The following is a 26,465-nucleotide window of genomic DNA, read 5'->3' on the forward strand; positions in this document are numbered from 1 at the left end:
TGTGTGTGTGTGTGTGTGTGTGTGTGTGTGTGTGTGTGTATAGAGGTTCTAGGCCAGTAGTTCTCAACATTCCTAATGCTGTGACCCTTTAATACAGTTCCTTACAATGCCCCCCCCCGCAACTATACAATTATTTTTGTTGCCACTTCATAACTGTAATCTTGTTTTCTACTACTATGAACTGGAATGTAAATATCTGTGTTTTTTTTATAGTCTTAGGCAACTCCTGTGAAAGGGATGGTGTACCTTGAAGGGGTCGTGACCCATGGGTTGAGAATCACCATTCTAGGCTGTATGCTTCTTTCTACTGCTTACCCTTGGGTGATGCCTGCTCCCTGAGTACCCAGCTACTCCAGGTCTTGGCACACATCACTAACATCTGGCTGTGGGTGGAGGCTGGTCTCATCTGGTGGGAAGAGAGGGGACAGCAGGGACATTGTTGGTGGCATAAAGCAGTGCAGTGAAAGCTTCCTGGCACCGAGCCTAAGAAAGTTATTATGAAAGAGAAGTTTGTCTTGGTGTTTTAACGTCTCGACAGCAGCTTAGAAATAAATAGGCGGAACATCTCTCCCTCCAGCCTTCGGGGCCAACTGCAGCCTCCTCTCCTGAGACCCACACTGACCTGGGCTGTGGGCATTTATAAATAGAGCCATTGAGGAATCAGGGGGAAATTCCTGCACCCTTGAGAAATGTTCTTATTGCTGGGTCCTGGTCATCTACCCACTTCCCACCCCCAGTGCAGACATTTTTAACTCTCTGGCTGGACTATCTGTGTAACCCCAAATGGCGGGTCACCCCTCTTAGTTTCCAAGTGCTTGCTTACCATGAGCAGAGGTGAGGTGTACTTGACTCAGTGGATCCTTCCTAAGAAGTGGTTTAGCAAATGGGGAAAATAGGATTCTTGACCTTTCATTTCTTTCCATTTGGCCTCTTCCAGTCGCTGTTCCAGACCTCTACCCCTCCTTTTAGGGTGAGCTTCGTTCGCTTACCCCTTTCCAGATCTCAGTGGGACCTCCACTTGCCACGACACGTGCAGCTCGAGCACGAAATCTGATGAAGGACACTGAGGTTAAACAGCACTCTAGACACCCAGTTTCAGTTCGTCAGGGAAGCAGCTCTCTTTATTCATACCAACATGGGCTTATATGCACCTCTAACAGCAGGGGTCAAGGAATGGTTACTCTGTATCCAGAGGCAAGCCGGACACTGTTTTCCAAACAGGAAAAACCACAGGGGAACTGATCCCCAGCACCCTCTGGAACCCAACTGCACATTTTTCACACAAACAACTTAACTGGGACAGGACAAAAAAAAGGGCATTTAAAATGAAGGCAGCAAATTTACTGCTGCTGACATTTGATTTCCAAATAGAATCAGGAAGGATTCAAATTTCAGGTAATTGAAGTAAGTTGTGAAAATTTAGGAGAAAGGAATCTAGACATGGTAGCTTTTAAGGCCAAAACTCAGGAGGTAGAGACAGGCAGATCTCTGAGTTGAGGCCATGCTGGACAGCAGAGAAGCCCTGTCTCAAAAGCAAACAATCATTCAGTATAATGCCGGGCGGTGGTGCCGGCGCACGCCTGTAATCCCAGTACTCGGGAGGCAGAGCCAGGCGGATCTCTGTGAGTTCGAGGCCAGCCTGGGCTACCAAGTGAGTTCCAGGAAAGGCACAAAGCTACACAGAGAAACCCTGTCTCGAAAAAACCAAAAAAAAAAAGCAAACAATCAAAAAGTTAGGAGAGAGGCTGAGAGATGGCTCAGCAGTTCAGAGCACTGCCTGCCCTCCTGGAGGACCTGGATTCCACTCCCAGCACCTACATGATGAGTCATAACTACCTATAATTGAAAAGCACGATTAAACATGAACGCATACAGTTTGCTACTGTCTGTTACCCTAACACTAACCTCAACCTAAATATCCCTAAGGCCATCTAAGCATGGCCTTTTCTATACTGACATGTACCTAGGCACTTTGTAAGTGGGTCCTCTGTGTGCCCTTGTGTGGGTATGAGGACATGGGCACAGTGCCTTTTTGTTCCTTCACCTCTGGTGACAGTGGTATGGGGTTTCTCAGGTATAGGGAATCTGTGATCATATACAAAAGATGACACACTAGGAAATCAACACCAGAATGATCTACAGGGAGGAGGTTTTGAACAGTGGGAAGACCCTAAGAGAAAATTACTTTTTTCCTGGAATGCATGTGGTATAGAGGTAATGGTTGGGAAACCTCTTCTGCCTTCTTTTTTTTTTTTTTTTTTTTTTTTAAAGATTTATTTATTTATTTTGTATACATGTATGACCAGAAGAGGGCACCAGATCTCATTACAGGTGGTTGTGAGCCACCATGTGGTTGCTAGGAGTTGAACTCAGGACCTCTGGAAGAGCAGTCAGTGCTCTTAACCTCTGAGCCATCTCTCCAGCCCCCTCTTCTGCCTTCTTGAAGTTGAGGGTCTGGCTGGAGCCAGGCTTCCCAGGTCAGTGTGTGGCATGGGCATATGGACACCACTGTGTCCCATTGTACACATGGAAAGGCAGGAGAGAAGATGGCAGCCCTGGTCAGCCCTAGAGAAAGCCTATGTGGAGGAAGTGCTGACTGGAGGGCCCCAGAAAGTGACCTCACTTCCTTAGTATTATTACAGATGAAACTCAGGCTCCTGGTTACCAGGTAACCAGCCATCAACAGCAGCCTCAACTCACTCACTTCTCTGGAGGCACTAGAAGAGCAAGGATGTTCTCTTGCTTCACGTGTTTTGGTTGCTCACGCCGCCAAAAACCAAAGCTTCCTGGCCGGTTCCGACGTGTGCTGCGAAGTATTTGTGCACACCTCTGTCTATTTTCCTGTAGGAAAAATGAGGTAACACAGGCCAGCCTGCAGCCAGGAGACTTTTTGGTCCCCCTGATCCACTGCAGTTCCTGAATGGGTCTGTGTTCCTGTGAGAACACTGAGAAACGTCTTTTATGCTCGCTTTTCACTTCAGTGTGTGGTAATGGGTTGTTATTGTCTCTGAGATTTCACATTTAAACCCTCCTTCCTTCCTTGGTCTTTCCTCAGGATGACAGGATTCAGGAAGACGGCCCCATATTTGATCCACGGAGCCCAACCTATATGCAAGACGTTATCAATCATATACCAAAAGCCTATAAGGATGGGAATTACCTATTTATAGGTATAATATTGACTATCTACCATAGGTTTGTGACCACCTGGGAGATGCTGGACTTAATTATGGACACGTGAGTGGCTACACACAAGTCAGGCTCTCAAGCCTCCTGTTTGGTTTTAGAATGTCTCTACCCTTCTCTGGGACTGTATGCTCTCACAGAACAAGTATTATTGTATCATTGGTCCTGGGCCTGGACCTTCAAGATGACATGGCCAGAGATAGGGGTAGGGGAGACAACACTAGATTGTCATTCACTTTTCCCAAGAAGTGTCAAACACTATCCTTTCTTATCCTTTGAACAGAGCCTTTTTCCCATTTGTATAAAAGCTTCTAGACACTATCTAGGTTTGATGGGACTAACAGAAGCAGATAAGGGTCCCTGGGGCCACCCAAGAAATCCTGTAACAACAACAACAACAACAACAACAACAACAAAACCAAGAAGGAGAAGCTTAGGTTACCCATTGTGTGACAATCCTTGAGAGCTGTGACCAGAGGCTCTTTCCCAGACCCTAACCATGGAAGTCAGAACATTGCAAGGAGCCCTGAGGACCCTCATCCCCTTCCTGGCTTCTATTTCTCTACCTGATTCATGTAGCTCCTTCTAGATCCCTTGGTGGGTTGGGGACACATGGCCTTAGTGGTGACACCCTCATGAAATGCCACAGGTATGGACCTTTGCAGCCAGACTGTATGGAGGATCAGGAAAAAAGGAAGTGAGTTGGCTTGGGTGACGAGGGAGGTAAGAGCCCCTCTACACAGTGGGATGTCTGGGGTGGCTAGGGTTGAGGACTGAGCTGTTACCAGTCACCCTGCTCTTGGGATTCCCACTAGAGGGATGGTACCAGAGACTTCACGTGCAGGTGGAGAAAAACAGAAATAAATCTCCATTGATCTCCTTGGTCCTGAGGAGCACAGGGATTGACGGAAGCTAAAGGGCCCTAGGGGAAACCATCCCCACTACAGCCCAGCCCAGTCTGCCCAGTCCCTCCTCCAAGGGACAGAAAGTGTCTCGAGCCCTGTCCATACAGCTCTACACTCCTGACCACCATGCCCAGCAGCACATGGGCTGGGCAGCCTTTTCCTCATCTAAGGGACACTGCTGTGCTGGTGAAGTGAGGCCAGGCTTCTGACTCTACTTCCCTCCAACCTGGTCCTCCCTGCAGTGCCTTGTTATCCTTCCTGTCGATATGGATGTCAAAACAACCCCAGGACTTCAGGTCTCCAAACCTTGCCGTGGCCAAGAGGCTCGTGAAATATCTATGGCCCGATGAGCCTGCAAAAGACTTCACTCTCCAAGGGGAGGCGCTGGAGGAGCAGGACTGTAAAATGGGTGAGGAGGCCTGGGGTAGGTTCCTAGGAAGGCTGAGGTAATTTCGATGATGGGTTATACCAGGGAATTGTCCAGATATCCCGCCTGGAACCAGAGCTGGACACCTGTCGGGTGAGATGTCCTGTTGTGGGGAGAGGGGACTGGGGATTTTCTGACATGAACAGACCTTGTGTAACCAGCAAGGCCATCTCTGGGAAGCTCACCCCATCATGGAAACTTCTAGGGCACTTCCACTAATGGTTCATCTCTTTCTGCCTTAGATGATGGACTCCTCAGGGAAGTTAATACAGAGGCACCCATGCAGGATGCATTAGGGATGGTGGAGACTCTACATGTGGGACCAACTTCTGTGGCAGAGCCCCGGGAATTTCTGAAAACCCAAGATGACACAGACCTGGCCCTTGGGGAACCAACCGTGCCAGAAGCTGGACCAGTACCACTTCAAACTTCAGACCAGCCTCTGCCCACTGATGCACAGCCACCTCTAGAAGTGGCTGCAGATGTTCCAGATGCTGGGCGGCTCTTTCTAGTTTCTGTTGTGCAACTGGGTGCACCAGAGCCCTTTTTCCCTCTGCCTGATGTTGACATAGATTGAGATTGTTTATTACCTGCCGAGTTCCACCCAGGACCAGCTGTCCTTCCCGTCTTTAGAGAAAGTATCTCCTTTCGTTGTGTTTAAAACTTTTTATTGTTGTTTTCAAAGTTAATATTAATATTGCCTTTAATTATATTTCATTATTTTTCCTTGTTTTTTCAATATTAACATGTATTAATAAACATTAAGTATGCCTAGTTCTCTCATTGTTTTCATGTTAATATCACCTTTAATTTTGTTTATTTCTTTTTTATTAATGGTTTCATTGTTAATATTTCCTTTAATTTTCTTTAGTACTTTTTTCAATGTTAATATTGCCTTTAATTATGCTTAATTCTTTTTATTGTTGTGTTCATTGTTAATATTGCCTTTCATTTTGTTTAATTCTTTTTATTATTCTTTTCACTGTCAATATCTCTTTAAATTTTGTCTAATTTTTTTTTATTGTTGTTTTCATTTTTAGTATCTCCTTGAATTTTGTTTAAATTTTTTAGGGCATGATCATTTCTTTGTTACCCTTAAAGACTTATTTCTGACTGGACTCAGACTCACAAGTAAAAGCTCTGAGAGGACAGCCTACGTCTCTTGGCGATCTGGTCCTGGCGCTTTACTTGGGCGTCCTTCATTCTCTTGCCAAAAGTTCATCACATTCTGCAGCCTTCTCCTTGTTTTCCTTTGTCTGTTGTTTCTTTAGAGCAGCAATATGACAGCCTTTGTGTTGCAGGACATGAGGAGTGACAGGATGCTGAATCTTGAGTGCTTTGGTCCTGGGCTTTTTCTTGGTTTAATGGCTTTCTGACCATGTATTTTTGGCGGACATCATCTTCCTTAAAGAGATTAAAAAGCTTTCAGATTCTGCTAGCTCTTTAAGGTCCCAAGTGACGAGGCACAGTAGTATCTGTCCATCCAGGAATATCCTCCTCTCCTTTTTTTTTTTTTTTTTTTTCTTCTTCCAATAACCAAATTAGGAACACTGAAATTGGCTTCCATGATGCATCCTCAAACAGACTTGTGCTTCCTCTCTCCGTTCTCCTTGGTCTATAACAAGAATGGCCCTTACTCAACAGCAGGTGCACGCTGCCATGGGTCAAAATGCCTTGCTTCATGGGAAAACTTTTTCATTCCTGCCAATGATTCGGACCACATACCCCTTCCACTCTTCACCCAGAGCATCAGCAGCTACTTCTGTGGCCATGGGCTTCTCACAGAACATACGAAGCTTGTGTTCATCATCCACTTCAATGAGTTTCTGACAGCTGGTGGCAGGGAAGGAGACATTCAGCTTCATCTTGACACAGCCAACCGCCTAGGAGGTGCCACAAAAAAAGAGCTGTTTAACTCCTTTTTATGGTGTTCTCAATGTGGGTTGTTATTTAGACTTTAATATTAATAAAAATTTGTTTACTCATGTTATGGTTCAGGGGCATCATGTCTATTCCCCATGTGCTACAATTTACTCATGTCTACCTGTGTATGGCAACTCTGAGACAAACATGTGGATCATGGAAGGAGAACCCTTGAAGGCCGTCTTAGAAGCAGGGAAAAGCAAGCAGCTCATGTGGCAGAAAAAGGGCAAATACCAACAATGGTGAGGAATATATGATTGTGAACTGGCAGTCTTCTGCTCAGCGGTCTCCCTAACACTTAGGGACATAGATTCTGAGTTCAGATAGAGTAGGGCTCAAGCTCAGAGGTCTTCACTTTCTCCATGGGCTTCTGCTCTGTCAAAATGGTCTGCAGGGCCATGCAGAGAAAAATGATGTCAACTTAACTATAATGGTGCTCCCCATTCTCACCAACCCTGAGCCCAGAGCTGGCCGCATACTCAGAGATCTGCTTGCTTCTGCCTCTTAAAGGCCTGCACCACCACTGCCCAGCCCCTTTTCTTTTCTTAATGTGAGTTTGGGTATTGAACTCATGCTTGCAAGGCAAACATTTCAGTAGCTGAGTCAACATTTCACGAAGCTGGAGTTAGAGGCAGCTGTGAGCCACACTTTAATAAGTGCTGGGAACTGAACTTGGGTCCTCTGCAAGGGTTCTTAACTCTGACATTTGCACAGTTCAGTAGACTATTGTCCTTCCTTTCATAGACAAAGACACTGAGGCTTAGGCGGGAGACTGACTTGTTCTCAAATGCAAATGGCGTAAGCAATGGTTTTCTATTTCAAACCCCTGTGACTAAGAACTGAGAAGATGACAGGGTTGCAGCCATCTTTGAGAAGGGTCAGACTAGGGGCCAGCAGGCCCTGGGAACCCCACCAGGGATGTGCTGCCCCTCCACCCTTAGGCCCTGGGAACCCACCAGGGATGTCTTGCTCCTAGACTCAGACAATTAAGAGCTACATAAAAAATGAGTTCCAGACATTTCCTGCCATCACCTAAAGGATATGATAGATTATATACCATAGCTGTTAGAGGGAGCAAGTTTCCTACAGATAAGAAATGGGATGTCTAATTGTCAGAGAAAATGGGTAAGAAAAAAGTAAGCACCAGTCCTGAGCTTGTAACTATACAGAGTTGGAATTCCCCCGATCCCCTCCCCTAACCATTTTAAAAACCCTGCCCCATTGCTACTCAGGGTCTCTCTGCTCAGCTGCTGCGTCAGATGGATGGAGAGACCCAGGTTTAAAATAAGAACTCTTTGCTTTTGCATTTGGATCGGTCTCTTGATGGTCTTTGGGGGACTCTGGGTACAACAGAAGGGCATTTCTTTCCTGGACCATTGAAAGCTGACACTAGCCAGGGACTAGTCCATTGAAAATGATGTTATCTATCTATCTATCTATCTATCTATCTATCTATCTATCTATCTATCTATCATCTACCTACCTATCATCTATTATCTATCTTTTCATCTTCTATCTATTATCAAGTATCTATCATCTATCTATCATAGATGATCTATCATCATCTATCAGTTTATAATCTAAATCTATCCTCTATCTACATATTTATCAATTAAAGCTTTCTATCTTTGACATCTATCTATTATCTATCCTTCCCTCCTTTCTTCCGCCCACCACTCACCTATGGATCCATCTATTGTCTATTTCTCAATACTTTATTTCAGTATTAGGGGTTGAACCTAGAGCTTTACACATACTCAGTAAACACTCCATCATTGAGTGACATCCTCAGCCCGATTTTTACTTTAACTTTTTTTTTTTTGATAAATGGTCTCATTAATTTGTTCAGGCAAGCACTGAACTCACTCTGTAGCCCAGGCTAGACTTTAACTTGTGATTCTTCAGTTCAACCTCCTGAGGAGCTGGAATTATAAGCCTGCACTATGGAGTCTGGCTTTTTTTTTTTCTTTGTAAGGACTTCTCTCAAGGTGGTCAGACCCTCCACTTTTCCCGGTTATCTCCTCCCACAGGACCCATTTGTCACCTTGGAGAAGATTTTTGGAGAAAAAAAGACAACAGTTTCTACTCAGGGTGGAACTTGGCAGGGATCCTAGAATTGCTGTCACTACCTTTTCCAGGCAAGGCAACTCATAAACGTCTACATTTCCATGGCGCACAGTGGAGGCTACGTGGGGGAGGGAGGAAGAGCCAGTCTTTTTCCATTTACAGAGAAGAAGTAGTGCTGGGAGGTATGGCTGGAAGGAAAAACAAGGCCCAGAGGCCTTTGAGAAGAAACTTTTTTGCCTGGAGTCTCACTATGTAGCCCAGGTTGTCCTTGAACTCACAATCTGCGCTCCCATTATTCGGTGCCAAGGTTGCATAACTGTGCAGTGCTGGGGAAATGAACTCAGGTCCTCTTGCATGCACGGCAAGCATTTTGCCGCCTAAGCCATCTCCCCAGCCCAAGGCAGACGTTCTATAAACAGAGACAACTCTGATGGTCTCAGTGACTGAATATTTTCTGTAGGTAGAGTTTTAGCTCACATGAGTCTCGAGTATATATAAATTTATAAAATATATAAATATATAAAATATATAAATTTAAAAATCACATAGAAAGGTCATTAAACGTAATTTTGTGAGCGGGGGACCGTAACTTTTATATGCTCGAATGCCTGTGCAGCATACATGAAATCCTGCCTTCCACCCCCAGAACCACACAAACCAGGTGTGGCATTGCATGGCTGTAATCCCAGAACTTGGGAGGTGGAGGGGGAAGGATCAGTAATTCAAGGTCATCCTTTGATACATAGTGAGTTTGAGGCCAGTTTGGGTTACACTGGATGCTGTATTTTAAAAAGGGGTAGGGGTGGGGTGTGGGTAGAAAGAAAGGAGAAGCCAGGTCAGCAGGCCCAGATCTTTTTCTCTCCACCCACCCAGTGGGTGTTGAAGCTACAGACAGTGTTGAGGCGACAAAAATGCATAACCACTCTTAGTTTTTCCTGTGGGTGCTGGGGATTCAGACTCAAGTCCTCATGCTCACACAATAAACACTCTTAACCTCTGAGCCATCTCCTCAGCCTCAGCCCTGCTTACTTAGTGTGTATGTGTGCGCGTGTGTGTGTGTGTGTGTGTGCGCGTGTGCGTGCGTGCGTGCGTGCGTGCGTATTTGTGGGTCAGAGGTTGATAACAGTCCCTTTCCATCTTATTTTTTGAGACAAGGTCTCTCTCACTGACCCCACTTCGTGGCTAGTCTGACTGGTGAGTGAACCCCAGGAATCCTCCTGTGTTTTCCTCCTTGGTGCTGGGACTATAGGTGTTCACTGCCATGCTTAGCTTTTTGTGGAGGGGTGGGGGATCTGAACTCAGGTCCTCAAACTTGCATGGCAAGCACTTTACCAACGGAGGCATTTCCCTAGCTTCTTAATTTTTTGATATAAGCATATAAAGCAATATGGTTCATTATGACATTTTATCACATAATTTGCTTCCGTCGATCCTTCTCCCTCTCCACTCTGTCTCTCCACTCCTTGACCCCTCCCATGCCCAGTGGTTCCCTTTGCCCTTTCAGGTCACGTGCGTTATTTCACCTCACTCTTCTCTTCTCAAAACTTCTTTTTCCACTCTTGTGGTTTCCTTTCTAGTTTCATGAACTATACCAACACTAGCATCCACATAAATACACACATACAAAGATCCAAATATTGGAGAGAACACATCATGTTTGTCTTTGTGAATTTGGGCTATTTTGTTTAATCTAATAATTTCCAGATTTCTGTGTGATGATAGGACCAGGCCTAGCCAGAATGTTTTCTAGGGCTAGGCTTGTTAAGTTGTATCTAGTTCTGCATGTTCTGCCACTTAGCTTTTGCTGACTGGCCCTGAACACCTCTTCCTCCATGTATCTCTCACTCTTCCTAAGACCTGGTGTGAAAAAGAAAGGGACGGAGAGAGGAAAGATCCCTCCTTCTAGTGTGTGTGTGTGTGTGTGTGTGTGTGTGTGTGTGTGTGTGTGTGTGTATAGAGGTTCTAGGCCAGTAGTTCTCAACATTCCTAATGCTGTGACCCTTTAATACAGTTCCTTACAATGCCCCCCCCCCCGCAACTATACAATTATTTTTGTTGCCACTTCATAACTGTAATCTTGTTTTCTACTACTATGAACTGGAATGTAAATATCTGTGTTGTTTTTATAGTCTTAGGCAACTCCTGTGAAAGGGATGGTGTACCTTGAAGGGGTCGTGACCCATGGGTTGAGAATCACCATTCTAGGCTGTATGCTTCTTTCTACTGCTTACCCTTGGGTGATGCCTGCTCCCTGAGTACCCAGCTACTCCAGGTCTTGGCACACATCACTAACATCTGGCTGTGGGTGGAGGCTGGTCTCATCTGGTGGGAAGAGAGGGGACAGCAGGGACATTGTTGGTGGCATAAAGCAGTGCAGTGAAAGCTTCCTGGCACCGAGCCTAAGAAAGTTATTATGAAAGAGAAGTTTGTCTTGGTGTTTTAACGTCTCGACAGCAGCTTAGAAATAAATAGGCGGAACATCTCTCCCTCCAGCCTTCGGGGCCAACTGCAGCCTCCTCTCCTGAGACCCACACTGACCTGGGCTGTGGGCATTTATAAATAGAGCCATTGAGGAATCAGGGGGAAATTCCTGCACCCTTGAGAAATGTTCTTATTGCTGGGTCCTGGTCATCTACCCACTTCCCACCCCCAGTGCAGACATTTTTAACTCTCTGGCTGGACTATCTGTGTAACCCCAAATGGCGGGATCACCCCTCTTAGTTTCCAAGTGCTTGCTTACCATGAGCAGAGGTGAGGTGTACTTGACTCAGTGGATCCTTTCTAAGAAGTGGTTTAGCAAATGGGGAAAATAGGATTCTTGACCTTTCATTTCTTTCCATTTGGCCTCTTCCAGTCGCTGTTCCAGACCTCTACCCCTCCTTTTAGGGTGAGCTTCGTTCGCTTACCCCTTTCCAGATCTCAGTGGGACCTCCACTTGCCACGACACGTGCAGCTCGAGCACGAAATCTGATGAAGGACACTGAGGTTAAACAGCACTCTAGACACCCAGTTTCAGTTCGTCAGGGAAGCAGCTCTCTTTATTCATACCAACATGGGCTTATATGCACCTCTAACAGCAGGGGTCAAGGAATGGTTACTCTGTATCCAGAGGCAAGCCGGACACTGTTTTCCAAACAGGAAAAACCACAGGGGAACTGATCCCCAGCACCCTCTGGAACCCAACTGCACATTTTTCACACAAACAACTTAACTGGGACAGGACAAAAAAAAGGGCATTTAAAATGAAGGCAGCAAATTTACTGCTGCTGACATTTGATTTCCAAATAGAATCAGGAAGGATTCAAATTTCAGGTAATTGAAGTAAGTTGTGAAAATTTAGGAGAAAGGAATCTAGACATGGTAGCTTTTAAGGCCAAAACTCAGGAGGTAGAGACAGGCAGATCTCTGAGTTGAGGCCATGCTGGACAGCAGAGAAGCCCTGTCTCAAAAGCAAACAATCATTCAGTATAATGCCGGGCGGTGGTGCCGGCGCACGCCTGTAATCCCAGTACTCGGGAGGCAGAGCCAGGCGGATCTCTGTGAGTTCGAGGCCAGCCTGGGCTACCAAGTGAGTTCCAGGAAAGGCACAAAGCTACACAGAGAAACCCTGTCTCGAAAAAACCAAAAAAAAAAAAAAAAAAAAAAAAACCAAAAAAAAAAAGCAAACAATCAAAAAGTTAGGAGAGAGGCTGAGAGATGGCTCAGCAGTTCAGAGCACTGCCTGCCCTCCTGGAGGACCTGGATTCCACTCCCAGCACCTACATGATGAGTCATAACTACCTATAATTGAAAAGCACGATTAAACATGAACGCATACAGTTTGCTACTGTCTGTTACCCTAACACTAACCTCAACCTAAATATCCCTAAGGCCATCTAAGCATGGCCTTTTCTATACTGACATGTACCTAGGCACTTTGTAAGTGGGTCCTCTGTGTGCCCTTGTGTGGGTATGAGGACATGGGCACAGTGCCTTTTTGTTCCTTCACCTCTGGTGACAGTGGTATGGGGTTTCTCAGGTATAGGGAATCTGTGATCATATACAAAAGATGACACACTAGGAAATCAACACCAGAATGATCTACAGGGAGGAGGTTTTGAACAGTGGGAAGACCCTAAGAGAAAATTACTTTTTTCCTGGAATGCATGTGGTATAGAGGTAATGGTTGGGAAACCTCTTCTGCCTTCTTGAAGTTGAGGGTCTGGCTGGAGCCAGGCTTCCCAGGTCAGTGTGTGGCATGGGCATATGGACACCACTGTGTCCCATTGTACACATGGAAAGGCAGGAGAGAAGATGGCAGCCCTGGTCAGCCCTAGAGAAAGCCTATGTGGAGGAAGTGCTGACTGGAGGGCCCCAGAAAGTGACCTCACTTCCTTAGTATTATTACAGATGAAACTCAGGCTCCTGGTTACCAGGTAACCAGCCATCAACAGCAGCCTCAACTCACTCACTTCTCTGGAGGCACTAGAAGAGCAAGGATGTTCTCTTGCTTCACGTGTTTTGGTTGCTCACGCCGCCAAAAACCAAAGCTTCCTGGCCGGTTCCGACGTGTGCTGCGAAGTATTTGTGCACACCTCTGTCTATTTTCCTGTAGGAAAAATGAGGTAACACAGGCCAGCCTGCAGCCAGGAGACTTTTTGGTCCCCCTGATCCACTGCAGTTCCTGAATGGGTCTGTGTTCCTGTGAGAACACTGAGAAACGTCTTTTATGCTCGCTTTTCACTTCAGTGTGTGGTAATGGGTTGTTATTGTCTCTGAGATTTCACATTTAAACCCTCCTTCCTTCCTTGGTCTTTCCTCAGGATGACAGGATTCAGGAAGACGGCCCCATATTTGATCCACGGAGCCCAACCTATATGCAAGACGTTATCAATCATATACCAAAAGCCTATAAGGATGGGAATTACCTATTTATAGGTATAATATTGACTATCTACCATAGGTTTGTGACCACCTGGGAGATGCTGGACTTAATTATGGACACGTGAGTGGCTACACACAAGTCAGGCTCTCAAGCCTCCTGTTTGGTTTTAGAATGTCTCTACCCTTCTCTGGGACTGTATGCTCTCACAGAACAAGTATTATTGTATCATTGGTCCTGGGCCTGGACCTTCAAGATGACATGGCCAGAGATAGGGGTAGGGGAGACAACACTAGATTGTCATTCACTTTTCCCAAGAAGTGTCAAACACTATCCTTTCTTATCCTTTGAACAGAGCCTTTTTCCCATTTGTATAAAAGCTTCTAGACACTATCTAGGTTTGATGGGACTAACAGAAGCAGATAAGGGTCCCTGGGGCCACCCAAGAAATCCTGTAACAACAACAACAACAACAACAACAACAAAAAAAAACCAAGAAGGAGAAGCTTAGGTTACCCATTGTGTGACAATCCTTGAGAGCTGTGACCAGAGGCTCTTTCCCAGACCCTAACCATGGAAGTCAGAACATTGCAAGGAGCCCTGAGGACCCTCATCCCCTTCCTGGCTTCTATTTCTCTACCTGATTCATGTAGCTCCTTCTAGATCCCTTGGTGGGTTGGGGACACATGGCCTTAGTGGTGACACCCTCATGAAATGCCACAGGTATGGACCTTTGCAGCCAGACTGTATGGAGGATCAGGAAAAAAGGAAGTGAGTTGGCTTGGGTGACGAGGGAGGTAAGAGCCCCTCTACACAGTGGGATGTCTGGGGTGGCTAGGGTTGAGGACTGAGCTGTTACCAGTCACCCTGCTCTTGGGATTCCCACTAGAGGGATGGTACCAGAGACTTCACGTGCAGGTGGAGAAAAACAGAAATAAATCTCCATTGATCTCCTTGGTCCTGAGGAGCACAGGGATTGACGGAAGCTAAAGGGCCCTAGGGGAAACCATCCCCACTACAGCCCAGCCCAGTCTGCCCAGTCCCTCCTCCAAGGGACAGAAAGTGTCTCGAGCCCTGTCCATACAGCTCTACACTCCTGACCACCATGCCCAGCAGCACATGGGCTGGGCAGCCTTTTCCTCATCTAAGGGACACTGCTGTGCTGGTGAAGTGAGGCCAGGCTTCTGACTCTACTTCCCTCCAACCTGGTCCTCCCTGCAGTGCCTTGTTATCCTTCCTGTCGATATGGATGTCAAAACAACCCCAGGACTTCAGGTCTCCAAACCTTGCCGTGGCCAAGAGGCTCGTGAAATATCTATGGCCCGATGAGCCTGCAAAAGACTTCACTCTCCAAGGGGAGGCGCTGGAGGAGCAGGACTGTAAAATGGGTGAGGAGGCCTGGGGTAGGTTCCTAGGAAGGCTGAGGTAATTTCGATGATGGGTTATACCAGGGAATTGTCCAGATATCCCGCCTGGAACCAGAGCTGGACACCTGTCGGGTGAGATGTCCTGTTGTGGGGAGAGGGGACTGGGGATTTTCTGACATGAACAGACCTTGTGTAACCAGCAAGGCCATCTCTGGGAAGCTCACCCCATCATGGAAACTTCTAGGGCACTTCCACTAATGGTTCATCTCTTTCTGCCTTAGATGATGGACTCCTCAGGGAAGTTAATACAGAGGCACCCATGCAGGATGCATTAGGGATGGTGGAGACTCTACATGTGGGACCAACTTCTGTGGCAGAGCCCCGGGAATTTCTGAAAACCCAAGATGACACAGACCTGGCCCTTGGGGAACCAACCGTGCCAGAAGCTGGACCAGTACCACTTCAAACTTCAGACCAGCCTCTGCCCACTGATGCACAGCCACCTCTAGAAGTGGCTGCAGATGTTCCAGATGCTGGGCGGCTCTTTCTAGTTTCTGTTGTGCAACTGGGTGCACCAGAGCCCTTTTTCCCTCTGCCTGATGTTGACATAGATTGAGATTGTTTATTACCTGCCGAGTTCCACCCAGGACCAGCTGTCCTTCCCGTCTTTAGAGAAAGTATCTCCTTTCGTTGTGTTTAAAACTTTTTATTGTTGTTTTCAAAGTTAATATTAATATTGCCTTTAATTATATTTCATTATTTTTCCTTGTTTTTTCAATATTAACATGTATTAATAAACATTAAGTATGCCTAGTTCTCTCATTGTTTTCATGTTAATATCACCTTTAATTTTGTTTATTTCTTTTTTATTAATGGTTTCATTGTTAATATTTCCTTTAATTTTCTTTAGTACTTTTTTCAATGTTAATATTGCCTTTAATTATGCTTAATTCTTTTTATTGTTGTGTTCATTGTTAATATTGCCTTTCATTTTGTTTAATTCTTTTTATTATTCTTTTCACTGTCAATATCTCTTTAAATTTTGTCTAATTTTTTTTTATTGTTGTTTTCATTTTTAGTATCTCCTTGAATTTTGTTTAAATTTTTTAGGGCATGATCATTTCTTTGTTACCCTTAAAGACTTATTTCTGACTGGACTCAGACTCACAAGTAAAAGCTCTGAGAGGACAGCCTACGTCTCTTGGCGATCTGGTCCTGGCGCTTTACTTGGGCGTCCTTCATTCTCTTGCCAAAAGTTCATCACATTCTGCAGCCTTCTCCTTGTTTTCCTTTGTCTGTTGTTTCTTTAGAGCAGCAATATGACAGCCTTTGTGTTGCAGGACATGAGGAGTGACAGGATGCTGAATCTTGAGTGCTTTGGTCCTGGGCTTTTTCTTGGTTTAATGGCTTTCTGACCATGTATTTTTGGCGGACATCATCTTCCTTAAAGAGATTAAAAAGCTTTCAGATTCTGCTAGCTCTTTAAGGTCCCAAGTGACGAGGCACAGTAGTATCTGTCCATCCAGGAATATCCTCCTCTCCTTTTTTTTTTTTTTTTTTTTTCTTCTTCCAATAACCAAATTAGGAACACTGAAATTGGCTTCCATGATGCATCCTCAAACAGACTTGTGCTTCCTCTCTCCGTTCTCCTTGGTCTATAACAAGAATGGCCCTTACTCAACAGCAGGTGCACGCTGCCATGGGTCAAAATGCCTTGCTTCATGGGAAAACTTTTTCATTCCTGCCAATGATTCGGACCACATACCCCTTCCACTCTTCACCCAGAGCATCAGCAGCTACTTCTGTGGCCATGGGCTTCTCACAGAACATACGAAGCTTGTGTTCATCATCCACTTCAATGAGTTTCTGACAGCTGGTGGCAGGGAAGGAGACATTCAGCTTCATCTTGACACAGCCAACCGCCTAGGAGGTGCCACAAAAAAAGAGCTGTTTAACTCCTTTTTATGGTGTTCTCAATGTGGGTTGTTATTTAGACTTTAATATTAATAAAAATTTGTTTACTCATGTTATGGTTCAGGGGCATCATGTCTATTCCCCATGTGCTACAATTTACTCATGTCTACCTGTGTATGGCAACTCTGAGACAAACATGTGGATCATGGAAGGAGAACCCTTGAAGGCCGTCTTAGAAGCAGGGAAAAGCAAGCAGCTCATGTGGCAGAAAAAGGGCAAATACCAACAATGGTGAGGAATATATGATTGTGAACTGGCAGTCTTCTGCTCAGCGGTCTCCCTAACACTTAGGGACATAGATTCTGAGTTCAGATAGAGTAGGGCTCAAGCTCAGAGGTCTTCACTTTCTCCATGGGCTTCTGCTCTGTCAAAATGGTCTGCAGGGCCATGCAGAGAAAAATGATGTCAACTTAACTATAATGGTGCTCCCCATTCTCACCAACCCTGAGCCCAGAGCTGGCCGCATACTCAGAGATCTGCTTGCTTCTGCCTCTTAAAGGCCTGCACCACCACTGCCCAGCCCCTTTTCTTTTCTTAATGTGAGTTTGGGTATTGAACTCATGCTTGCAAGGCAAACATTTCAGTAGCTGAGTCAACATTTCACGAAGCTGGAGTTAGAGGCAGCTGTGAGCCACACTTTAATAAGTGCTGGGAACTGAACTTGGGTCCTCTGCAAGGGTTCTTAACTCTGACATTTGCACAGTTCAGTAGACTATTGTCCTTCCTTTCATAGACAAAGACACTGAGGCTTAGGCGGGAGACTGACTTGTTCTCAAATGCAAATGGCGTAAGCAATGGTTTTCTATTTCAAACCCCTGTGACTAAGAACTGAGAAGATGACAGGGTTGCAGCCATCTTTGAGAAGGGTCAGACTAGGGGCCAGCAGGCCCTGGGAACCCCACCAGGGATGTGCTGCCCCTCCACCCTTAGGCCCTGGGAACCCACCAGGGATGTCTTGCTCCTAGACTCAGACAATTAAGAGCTACATAAAAAATGAGTTCCAGACATTTCCTGCCATCACCTAAAGGATATGATAGATTATATACCATAGCTGTTAGAGGGAGCAAGTTTCCTACAGATAAGAAATGGGATGTCTAATTGTCAGAGAAAATGGGTAAGAAAAAAGTAAGCACCAGTCCTGAGCTTGTAACTATACAGAGTTGGAATTCCCCCGATCCCCTCCCCTAACCATTTTAAAAACCCTGCCCCATTGCTACTCAGGGTCTCTCTGCTCAGCTGCTGCGTCAGATGGATGGAGAGACCCAGGTTTAAAATAAGAACTCTTTGCTTTTGCATTTGGATCGGTCTCTTGATGGTCTTTGGGGGACTCTGGGTACAACAGAAGGGCATTTCTTTCCTGGACCATTGAAAGCTGACACTAGCCAGGGACTAGTCCATTGAAAATGATGTTATCTATCTATCTATCTATCTATCTATCTATCTATCTATCTATCTATCTATCATCTACCTACCTATCATCTATTATCTATCTTTTCATCTTCTATCTATTATCAAGTATCTATCATCTATCTATCATAGATGATCTATCATCATCTATCAGTTTATAATCTAAATCTATCCTCTATCTACATATTTATCAATTAAAGCTTTCTATCTTTGACATCTATCTATTATCTATCCTTCCCTCCTTTCTTCCGCCCACCACTCACCTATGGATCCATCTATTGTCTATTTCTCAATACTTTATTTCAGTATTAGGGGTTGAACCTAGAGCTTTACACATACTCAGTAAACACTCCATCATTGAGTGACATCCTCAGCCCGATTTTTACTTTAACTTTTTTTTTTTTTGATAAATGGTCTCATTAATTTGTTCAGGCAAGCACTGAACTCACTCTGTAGCCCAGGCTAGACTTTAACTTGTGATTCTTCAGTTCAACCTCCTGAGGAGCTGGAATTATAAGCCTGCACTATGGAGTCTGGCTTTTTTTTTTTCTTTGTAAGGACTTCTCTCAAGGTGGTCAGACCCTCCACTTTTCCCGGTTATCTCCTCCCACAGGACCCATTTGTCACCTTGGAGAAGATTTTTGGAGAAAAAAAGACAACAGTTTCTACTCAGGGTGGAACTTGGCAGGGATCCTAGAATTGCTGTCACTACCTTTTCCAGGCAAGGCAACTCATAAACGTCTACATTTCCATGGCGCACAGTGGAGGCTACGTGGGGGAGGGAGGAAGAGCCAGTCTTTTTCCATTTACAGAGAAGAAGTAGTGCTGGGAGGTATGGCTGGAAGGAAAAACAAGGCCCAGAGGCCTTTGAGAAGAAACTTTTTTGCCTGGAGTCTCACTATGTAGCCCAGGTTGTCCTTGAACTCACAATCTGCGCTCCCATTATTCGGTGCCAAGGTTGCATAACTGTGCAGTGCTGGGGAAATGAACTCAGGTCCTCTTGCATGCACGGCAAGCATTTTGCCGCCTAAGCCATCTCCCCAGCCCAAGGCAGACGTTCTATAAACAGAGACAACTCTGATGGTCTCAGTGACTGAATATTTTCTGTAGGTAGAGTTTTAGCTCACATGAGTCTCGAGTATATATAAATTTATAAAATATATAAATATATAAAATATATAAATTTAAAAATCACATAGAAAGGTCATTAAACGTAATTTTGTGAGCGGGGGACCGTAACTTTTATATGCTCGAATGCCTGTGCAGCATACATGAAATCCTGCCTTCCACCCCCAGAACCACACAAACCAGGTGTGGCATTGCATGGCTGTAATCCCAGAACTTGGGAGGTGGAGGGGGAAGGATCAGTAATTCAAGGTCATCCTTTGATACATAGTGAGTTTGAGGCCAGTTTGGGTTACACTGGATGCTGTATTTTAAAAAGGGGTAGGGGTGGGGTGTGGGTAGAAAGAAAGGAGAAGCCAGGTCAGCAGGCCCAGATCTTTTTCTCTCCACCCACCCAGTGGGTGTTGAAGCTACAGACAGTGTTGAGGCGACAAAAATGCATAACCACTCTTAGTTTTTCCTGTGGGTGCTGGGGATTCAGACTCAAGTCCTCATGCTCACACAATAAACACTCTTAACCTCTGAGCCATCTCCTCAGCCTCAGCCCTGCTTACTTAGTGTGTATGTGTGCGCGTGTGTGTGTGTGTGTGTGTGTGCGTGTGCGTGCGTGCGTGCGTGCGTATTTGTGGGTCAGAGGTTGATAACAGTCTCTTTCCATCTTATTTTTTGAGACAAGGTCTCTCTCACTGACCCCACTTCGTGGCTAGTCTGACTGGTGAGTGAACCCCAGGAATCCTCCTGTGTTTTCCTCCTTGGTGCTGGGACTATAGGTGTTCACTGCCATGCTTAGCTTTTTGTGGAGGGGTGGGGGATCTGAACTCAGGTCCTCAAACTTGCATGGCAAGCACTTTACCAACGGAGGCATTTCCCTAGCTTCTTAATTTTTTGATATAAGCATATAAAGCAATATGGTTCATTATGACATTTTATCACATAATTTGCTTCCGTCGATCCTTCTCCCTCTCCACTCTGTCTCTCCACTCCTTGACCCCTCCCATGCCCAGTGGTTCCCTTTGCCCTTTCAGGTCACGTGCGTTATTTCACCTCACTCTTCTCTTCTCAAAACTTCTTTTTCCACTCTTGTGGTTTCCTTTCTAGTTTCATGAACTATACCAACACTAGCATCCACATAAATACACACATACAAAGATCCAAATATTGGAGAGAACACATCATGTTTGTCTTTGTGAATTTGGGCTATTTTGTTTAATCTAATAATTTCCAGATTTCTGTGTGATGATAGGACCAGGCCTAGCCAGAATGTTTTCTAGGGCTAGGCTTGTTAAGTTGTATCTAGTTCTGCATGTTCTGCCACTTAGCTTTTGCTGACTGGCCCTGAACACCTCTTCCTCCATGTATCTCTCACTCTTCCTAAGACCTGGTGTGAAAAAGAAAGGGACGGAGAGAGGAAAGATCCCTCCTTCTAGTGTGTGTGTGTGTGTGTGTGTGTGTGTGTGTGTGTGTGTGTGTGTATAGAGGTTCTAGGCCAGTAGTTCTCAACATTCCTAATGCTGTGACCCTTTAATACAGTTCCTTACAATGCCCCCCCCCGCAACTATACAATTATTTTTGTTGCCACTTCATAACTGTAATCTTGTTTTCTACTACTATGAACTGGAATGTAAATATCTGTGTTTTTTTTATAGTCTTAGGCAACTCCTGTGAAAGGGATGGTGTACCTTGAAGGGGTCGTGACCCATGGGTTGAGAATCACCATTCTAGGCTGTATGCTTCTTTCTACTGCTTACCCTTGGGTGATGCCTGCTCCCTGAGTACCCAGCTACTCCAGGTCTTGGCACACATCACTAACATCTGGCTGTGGGTGGAGGCTGGTCTCATCTGGTGGGAAGAGAGGGGACAGCAGGGACATTGTTGGTGGCATAAAGCAGTGCAGTGAAAGCTTCCTGGCACCGAGCCTAAGAAAGTTATTATGAAAGAGAAGTTTGTCTTGGTGTTTTAACGTCTCGACAGCAGCTTAGAAATAAATAGGCGGAACATCTCTCCCTCCAGCCTTCGGGGCCAACTGCAGCCTCCTCTCCTGAGACCCACACTGACCTGGGCTGTGGGCATTTATAAATAGAGCCATTGAGGAATCAGGGGGAAATTCCTGCACCCTTGAGAAATGTTCTTATTGCTGGGTCCTGGTCATCTACCCACTTCCCACCCCCAGTGCAGACATTTTTAACTCTCTGGCTGGACTATCTGTGTAACCCCAAATGGCGGGTCACCCCTCTTAGTTTCCAAGTGCTTGCTTACCATGAGCAGAGGTGAGGTGTACTTGACTCAGTGGATCCTTCCTAAGAAGTGGTTTAGCAAATGGGGAAAATAGGATTCTTGACCTTTCATTTCTTTCCATTTGGCCTCTTCCAGTCGCTGTTCCAGACCTCTACCCCTCCTTTTAGGGTGAGCTTCGTTCGCTTACCCCTTTCCAGATCTCAGTGGGACCTCCACTTGCCACGACACGTGCAGCTCGAGCACGAAATCTGATGAAGGACACTGAGGTTAAACAGCACTCTAGACACCCAGTTTCAGTTCGTCAGGGAAGCAGCTCTCTTTATTCATACCAACATGGGCTTATATGCACCTCTAACAGCAGGGGTCAAGGAATGGTTACTCTGTATCCAGAGGCAAGCCGGACACTGTTTTCCAAACAGGAAAAACCACAGGGGAACTGATCCCCAGCACCCTCTGGAACCCAACTGCACATTTTTCACACAAACAACTTAACTGGGACAGGACAAAAAAAAGGGCATTTAAAATGAAGGCAGCAAATTTACTGCTGCTGACATTTGATTTCCAAATAGAATCAGGAAGGATTCAAATTTCAGGTAATTGAAGTAAGTTGTGAAAATTTAGGAGAAAGGAATCTAGACATGGTAGCTTTTAAGGCCAAAACTCAGGAGGTAGAGACAGGCAGATCTCTGAGTTGAGGCCATGCTGGACAGCAGAGAAGCCCTGTCTCAAAAGCAAACAATCATTCAGTATAATGCCGGGCGGTGGTGCCGGCGCACGCCTGTAATCCCAGTACTCGGGAGGCAGAGCCAGGCGGATCTCTGTGAGTTCGAGGCCAGCCTGGGCTACCAAGTGAGTTCCAGGAAAGGCACAAAGCTACACAGAGAAACCCTGTCTCGAAAAAACCAAAAAAAAAAAGCAAACAATCAAAAAGTTAGGAGAGAGGCTGAGAGATGGCTCAGCAGTTCAGAGCACTGCCTGCCCTCCTGGAGGACCTGGATTCCACTCCCAGCACCTACATGATGAGTCATAACTACCTATAATTGAAAAGCACGATTAAACATGAACGCATACAGTTTGCTACTGTCTGTTACCCTAACACTAACCTCAACCTAAATATCCCTAAGGCCATCTAAGCATGGCCTTTTCTATACTGACATGTACCTAGGCACTTTGTAAGTGGGTCCTCTGTGTGCCCTTGTGTGGGTATGAGGACATGGGCACAGTGCCTTTTTGTTCCTTCACCTCTGGTGACAGTGGTATGGGGTTTCTCAGGTATAGGGAATCTGTGATCATATACAAAAGATGACACACTAGGAAATCAACACCAGAATGATCTACAGGGAGGAGGTTTTGAACAGTGGGAAGACCCTAAGAGAAAATTACTTTTTTCCTGGAATGCATGTGGTATAGAGGTAATGGTTGGGAAACCTCTTCTGCCTTCTTGAAGTTGAGGGTCTGGCTGGAGCCAGGCTTCCCAGGTCAGTGTGTGGCATGGGCATATGGACACCACTGTGTCCCATTGTACACATGGAAAGGCAGGAGAGAAGATGGCAGCCCTGGTCAGCCCTAGAGAAAGCCTATGTGGAGGAAGTGCTGACTGGAGGGCCCCAGAAAGTGACCTCACTTCCTTAGTATTATTACAGATGAAACTCAGGCTCCTGGTTACCAGGTAACCAGCCATCAACAGCAGCCTCAACTCACTCACTTCTCTGGAGGCACTAGAAGAGCAAGGATGTTCTCTTGCTTCACGTGTTTTGGTTGCTCACGCCGCCAAAAACCAAAGCTTCCTGGCCGGTTCCGACGTGTGCTGCGAAGTATTTGTGCACACCTCTGTCTATTTTCCTGTAGGAAAAATGAGGTAACACAGGCCAGCCTGCAGCCAGGAGACTTTTTGGTCCCCCTGATCCACTGCAGTTCCTGAATGGGTCTGTGTTCCTGTGAGAACACTGAGAAACGTCTTTTATGCTCGCTTTTCACTTCAGTGTGTGGTAATGGGTTGTTATTGTCTCTGAGATTTCACATTTAAACCCTCCTTCCTTCCTTGGTCTTTCCTCAGGATGACAGGATTCAGGAAGACGGCCCCATATTTGATCCACGGAGCCCAACCTATATGCAAGACGTTATCAATCATATACCAAAAGCCTATAAGGATGGGAATTACCTATTTATAGGTATAATATTGACTATCTACCATAGGTTTGTGACCACCTGGGAGATGCTGGACTTAATTATGGACACGTGAGTGGCTACACACAAGTCAGGCTCTCAAGCCTCCTGTTTGGTTTTAGAATGTCTCTACCCTTCTCTGGGACTGTATGCTCTCACAGAACAAGTATTATTGTATCATTGGTCCTGGGCCTGGACCTTCAAGATGACATGGCCAGAGATAGGGGTAGGGGAGACAACACTAGATTGTCATTCACTTTTCCCAAGAAGTGTCAAACACTATCCTTTCTTATCCTTTGAACAGAGCCTTTTTCCCATTTGTATAAAAGCTTCTAGACACTATCTAGGTTTGATGGGACTAACAGAAGCAGATAAGGGTCCCTGGGGCCACCCAAGAAATCCTGTAACAACAACAACAACAACAACAACAACAAAAAAAAACCAAGAAGGAGAAGCTTAGGTTACCCATTGTGTGACAATCCTTGAGAGCTGTGACCAGAGGCTCTTTCCCAGACCCTAACCATGGAAGTCAGAACATTGCAAGGAGCCCTGAGGACCCTCATCCCCTTCCTGGCTTCTATTTCTCTACCTGATTCATGTAGCTCCTTCTAGATCCCTTGGTGGGTTGGGGACACATGGCCTTAGTGGTGACACCCTCATGAAATGCCACAGGTATGGACCTTTGCAGCCAGACTGTATGGAGGATCAGGAAAAAAGGAAGTGAGTTGGCTTGGGTGACGAGGGAGGTAAGAGCCCCTCTACACAGTGGGATGTCTGGGGTGGCTAGGGTTGAGGACTGAGCTGTTACCAGTCACCCTGCTCTTGGGATTCCCACTAGAGGGATGGTACCAGAGACTTCACGTGCAGGTGGAGAAAAACAGAAATAAATCTCCATTGATCTCCTTGGTCCTGAGGAGCACAGGGATTGACGGAAGCTAAAGGGCCCTAGGGGAAACCATCCCCACTACAGCCCAGCCCAGTCTGCCCAGTCCCTCCTCCAAGGGACAGAAAGTGTCTCGAGCCCTGTCCATACAGCTCTACACTCCTGACCACCATGCCCAGCAGCACATGGGCTGGGCAGCCTTTTCCTCATCTAAGGGACACTGCTGTGCTGGTGAAGTGAGGCCAGGCTTCTGACTCTACTTCCCTCCAACCTGGTCCTCCCTGCAGTGCCTTGTTATCCTTCCTGTCGATATGGATGTCAAAACAACCCCAGGACTTCAGGTCTCCAAACCTTGCCGTGGCCAAGAGGCTCGTGAAATATCTATGGCCCGATGAGCCTGCAAAAGACTTCACTCTCCAAGGGGAGGCGCTGGAGGAGCAGGACTGTAAAATGGGTGAGGAGGCCTGGGGTAGGTTCCTAGGAAGGCTGAGGTAATTTCGATGATGGGTTATACCAGGGAATTGTCCAGATATCCCGCCTGGAACCAGAGCTGGACACCTGTCGGGTGAGATGTCCTGTTGTGGGGAGAGGGGACTGGGGATTTTCTGACATGAACAGACCTTGTGTAACCAGCAAGGCCATCTCTGGGAAGCTCACCCCATCATGGAAACTTCTAGGGCACTTCCACTAATGGTTCATCTCTTTCTGCCTTAGATGATGGACTCCTCAGGGAAGTTAATACAGAGGCACCCATGCAGGATGCATTAGGGATGGTGGAGACTCTACATGTGGGACCAACTTCTGTGGCAGAGCCCCGGGAATTTCTGAAAACCCAAGATGACACAGACCTGGCCCTTGGGGAACCAACCGTGCCAGAAGCTGGACCAGTACCACTTCAAACTTCAGACCAGCCTCTGCCCACTGATGCACAGCCACCTCTAGAAGTGGCTGCAGATGTTCCAGATGCTGGGCGGCTCTTTCTAGTTTCTGTTGTGCAACTGGGTGCACCAGAGCCCTTTTTCCCTCTGCCTGATGTTGACATAGATTGAGATTGTTTATTACCTGCCGAGTTCCACCCAGGACCAGCTGTCCTTCCCGTCTTTAGAGAAAGTATCTCCTTTCGTTGTGTTTAAAACTTTTTATTGTTGTTTTCAAAGTTAATATTAATATTGCCTTTAATTATATTTCATTATTTTTCCTTGTTTTTTCAATATTAACATGTATTAATAAACATTAAGTATGCCTAGTTCTCTCATTGTTTTCATGTTAATATCACCTTTAATTTTGTTTATTTCTTTTTTATTAATGGTTTCATTGTTAATATTTCCTTTAATTTTCTTTAGTACTTTTTTCAATGTTAATATTGCCTTTAATTATGCTTAATTCTTTTTATTGTTGTGTTCATTGTTAATATTGCCTTTCATTTTGTTTAATTCTTTTTATTATTCTTTTCACTGTCAATATCTCTTTAAATTTTGTCTAATTTTTTTTTATTGTTGTTTTCATTTTTAGTATCTCCTTGAATTTTGTTTAAATTTTTTAGGGCATGATCATTTCTTTGTTACCCTTAAAGACTTATTTCTGACTGGACTCAGACTCACAAGTAAAAGCTCTGAGAGGACAGCCTACGTCTCTTGGCGATCTGGTCCTGGCGCTTTACTTGGGCGTCCTTCATTCTCTTGCCAAAAGTTCATCACATTCTGCAGCCTTCTCCTTGTTTTCCTTTGTCTGTTGTTTCTTTAGAGCAGCAATATGACAGCCTTTGTGTTGCAGGACATGAGGAGTGACAGGATGCTGAATCTTGAGTGCTTTGGTCCTGGGCTTTTTCTTGGTTTAATGGCTTTCTGACCATGTATTTTTGGCGGACATCATCTTCCTTAAAGAGATTAAAAAGCTTTCAGATTCTGCTAGCTCTTTAAGGTCCCAAGTGACGAGGCAC

General features: G+C 45.5%; 3 protein-coding genes across 6 annotated transcripts; all 3 read left to right on the forward strand.

Annotated features, from left to right (window-relative positions):
• Positions 1 to 2,724: 2,724 nt before the first annotated feature.
• Positions 2,725 to 5,215, forward strand: LOC131902045 (uncharacterized). 2 transcript variants are annotated; one of them, XM_059253093.1, is made up of 5 exons: positions 2,725 to 2,857; positions 3,056 to 3,237; positions 3,836 to 3,883; positions 4,334 to 4,515; positions 4,761 to 5,215. In XM_059253093.1, the coding sequence occupies exons 1-5, from the start codon at positions 2,732 to 2,734 to the stop codon at positions 5,093 to 5,095; spliced, it is 873 nt and encodes a 290-aa protein (XP_059109076.1). In that variant the 5' UTR covers positions 2,725 to 2,731; the 3' UTR covers positions 5,096 to 5,215. The 2 variants fall into 2 exon arrangements, with proteins under 2 accessions (XP_059109076.1, XP_059109077.1); XM_059253094.1 differs by having other exon boundaries at positions 4,334 to 4,500.
• A 7,764-nt stretch (positions 5,216 to 12,979) lies between these two features.
• LOC131902042 (uncharacterized) lies at positions 12,980 to 15,472 on the forward strand. 2 transcript variants are annotated; one of them, XM_059253086.1, is made up of 5 exons: positions 12,980 to 13,112; positions 13,311 to 13,492; positions 14,093 to 14,140; positions 14,591 to 14,772; positions 15,018 to 15,472. In XM_059253086.1, exons 1-5 carry the CDS (start codon positions 12,987 to 12,989, stop codon positions 15,350 to 15,352), a joined length of 873 nt encoding a protein of 290 aa, XP_059109069.1. In that variant the 5' UTR covers positions 12,980 to 12,986; the 3' UTR covers positions 15,353 to 15,472. The 2 variants fall into 2 exon arrangements, with proteins under 2 accessions (XP_059109069.1, XP_059109070.1); XM_059253087.1 differs by having other exon boundaries at positions 14,591 to 14,757.
• A 7,730-nt stretch (positions 15,473 to 23,202) lies between these two features.
• LOC131902043 (uncharacterized) lies at positions 23,203 to 25,695 on the forward strand. 2 transcript variants are annotated; one of them, XM_059253088.1, is made up of 5 exons: positions 23,203 to 23,335; positions 23,534 to 23,715; positions 24,316 to 24,363; positions 24,814 to 24,995; positions 25,241 to 25,695. In XM_059253088.1, the coding sequence occupies exons 1-5, from the start codon at positions 23,210 to 23,212 to the stop codon at positions 25,573 to 25,575; spliced, it is 873 nt and encodes a 290-aa protein (XP_059109071.1). In that variant the 5' UTR covers positions 23,203 to 23,209; the 3' UTR covers positions 25,576 to 25,695. The 2 variants fall into 2 exon arrangements, with proteins under 2 accessions (XP_059109071.1, XP_059109073.1); XM_059253090.1 differs by having other exon boundaries at positions 24,814 to 24,980.
• Positions 25,696 to 26,465: the final 770 nt, after the last annotated feature.

Source organism: Peromyscus eremicus, unplaced genomic scaffold (assembly GCF_949786415.1).
Source record: "Peromyscus eremicus unplaced genomic scaffold, PerEre_H2_v1 PerEre#2#unplaced_1518, whole genome shotgun sequence".
Lineage (NCBI taxonomy): Eukaryota > Metazoa > Chordata > Mammalia > Rodentia > Cricetidae > Peromyscus > Peromyscus eremicus.

What these genes read in the sequence shown, in the direction of transcription:
- LOC131902042 (XM_059253086.1), top strand. Translation starts at nt 12,987, where the DNA reads ATGTTCTCTTGCTTCACGTGTTTTGGTTGCTCACGCCGCCAAAAACCA. An exon ending in CTGGACTTAATTATGGACAC is followed by an intron (nt 13,493 to 14,092) that starts GTGAGTGGCTAC and finishes GAAATGCCACAG; the next exon opens with GTATGGACCTTTGCAGCCAG. An exon ending in AATGGGTGAGGAGGCCTGGG is followed by an intron (nt 14,773 to 15,017) that starts GTAGGTTCCTAG and finishes TTTCTGCCTTAG; the next exon opens with ATGATGGACTCCTCAGGGAA.
- LOC131902043 (XM_059253088.1), top strand. Translation starts at nt 23,210, where the DNA reads ATGTTCTCTTGCTTCACGTGTTTTGGTTGCTCACGCCGCCAAAAACCA. An exon ending in TTTCCTGTAGGAAAAATGAG is followed by an intron (nt 23,336 to 23,533) that starts GTAACACAGGCC and finishes GTCTTTCCTCAG; the next exon opens with GATGACAGGATTCAGGAAGA. An exon ending in AATGGGTGAGGAGGCCTGGG is followed by an intron (nt 24,996 to 25,240) that starts GTAGGTTCCTAG and finishes TTTCTGCCTTAG; the next exon opens with ATGATGGACTCCTCAGGGAA.
- LOC131902045 (XM_059253093.1), top strand. Translation starts at nt 2,732, where the DNA reads ATGTTCTCTTGCTTCACGTGTTTTGGTTGCTCACGCCGCCAAAAACCA. An exon ending in TTTCCTGTAGGAAAAATGAG is followed by an intron (nt 2,858 to 3,055) that starts GTAACACAGGCC and finishes GTCTTTCCTCAG; the next exon opens with GATGACAGGATTCAGGAAGA. An exon ending in AATGGGTGAGGAGGCCTGGG is followed by an intron (nt 4,516 to 4,760) that starts GTAGGTTCCTAG and finishes TTTCTGCCTTAG; the next exon opens with ATGATGGACTCCTCAGGGAA.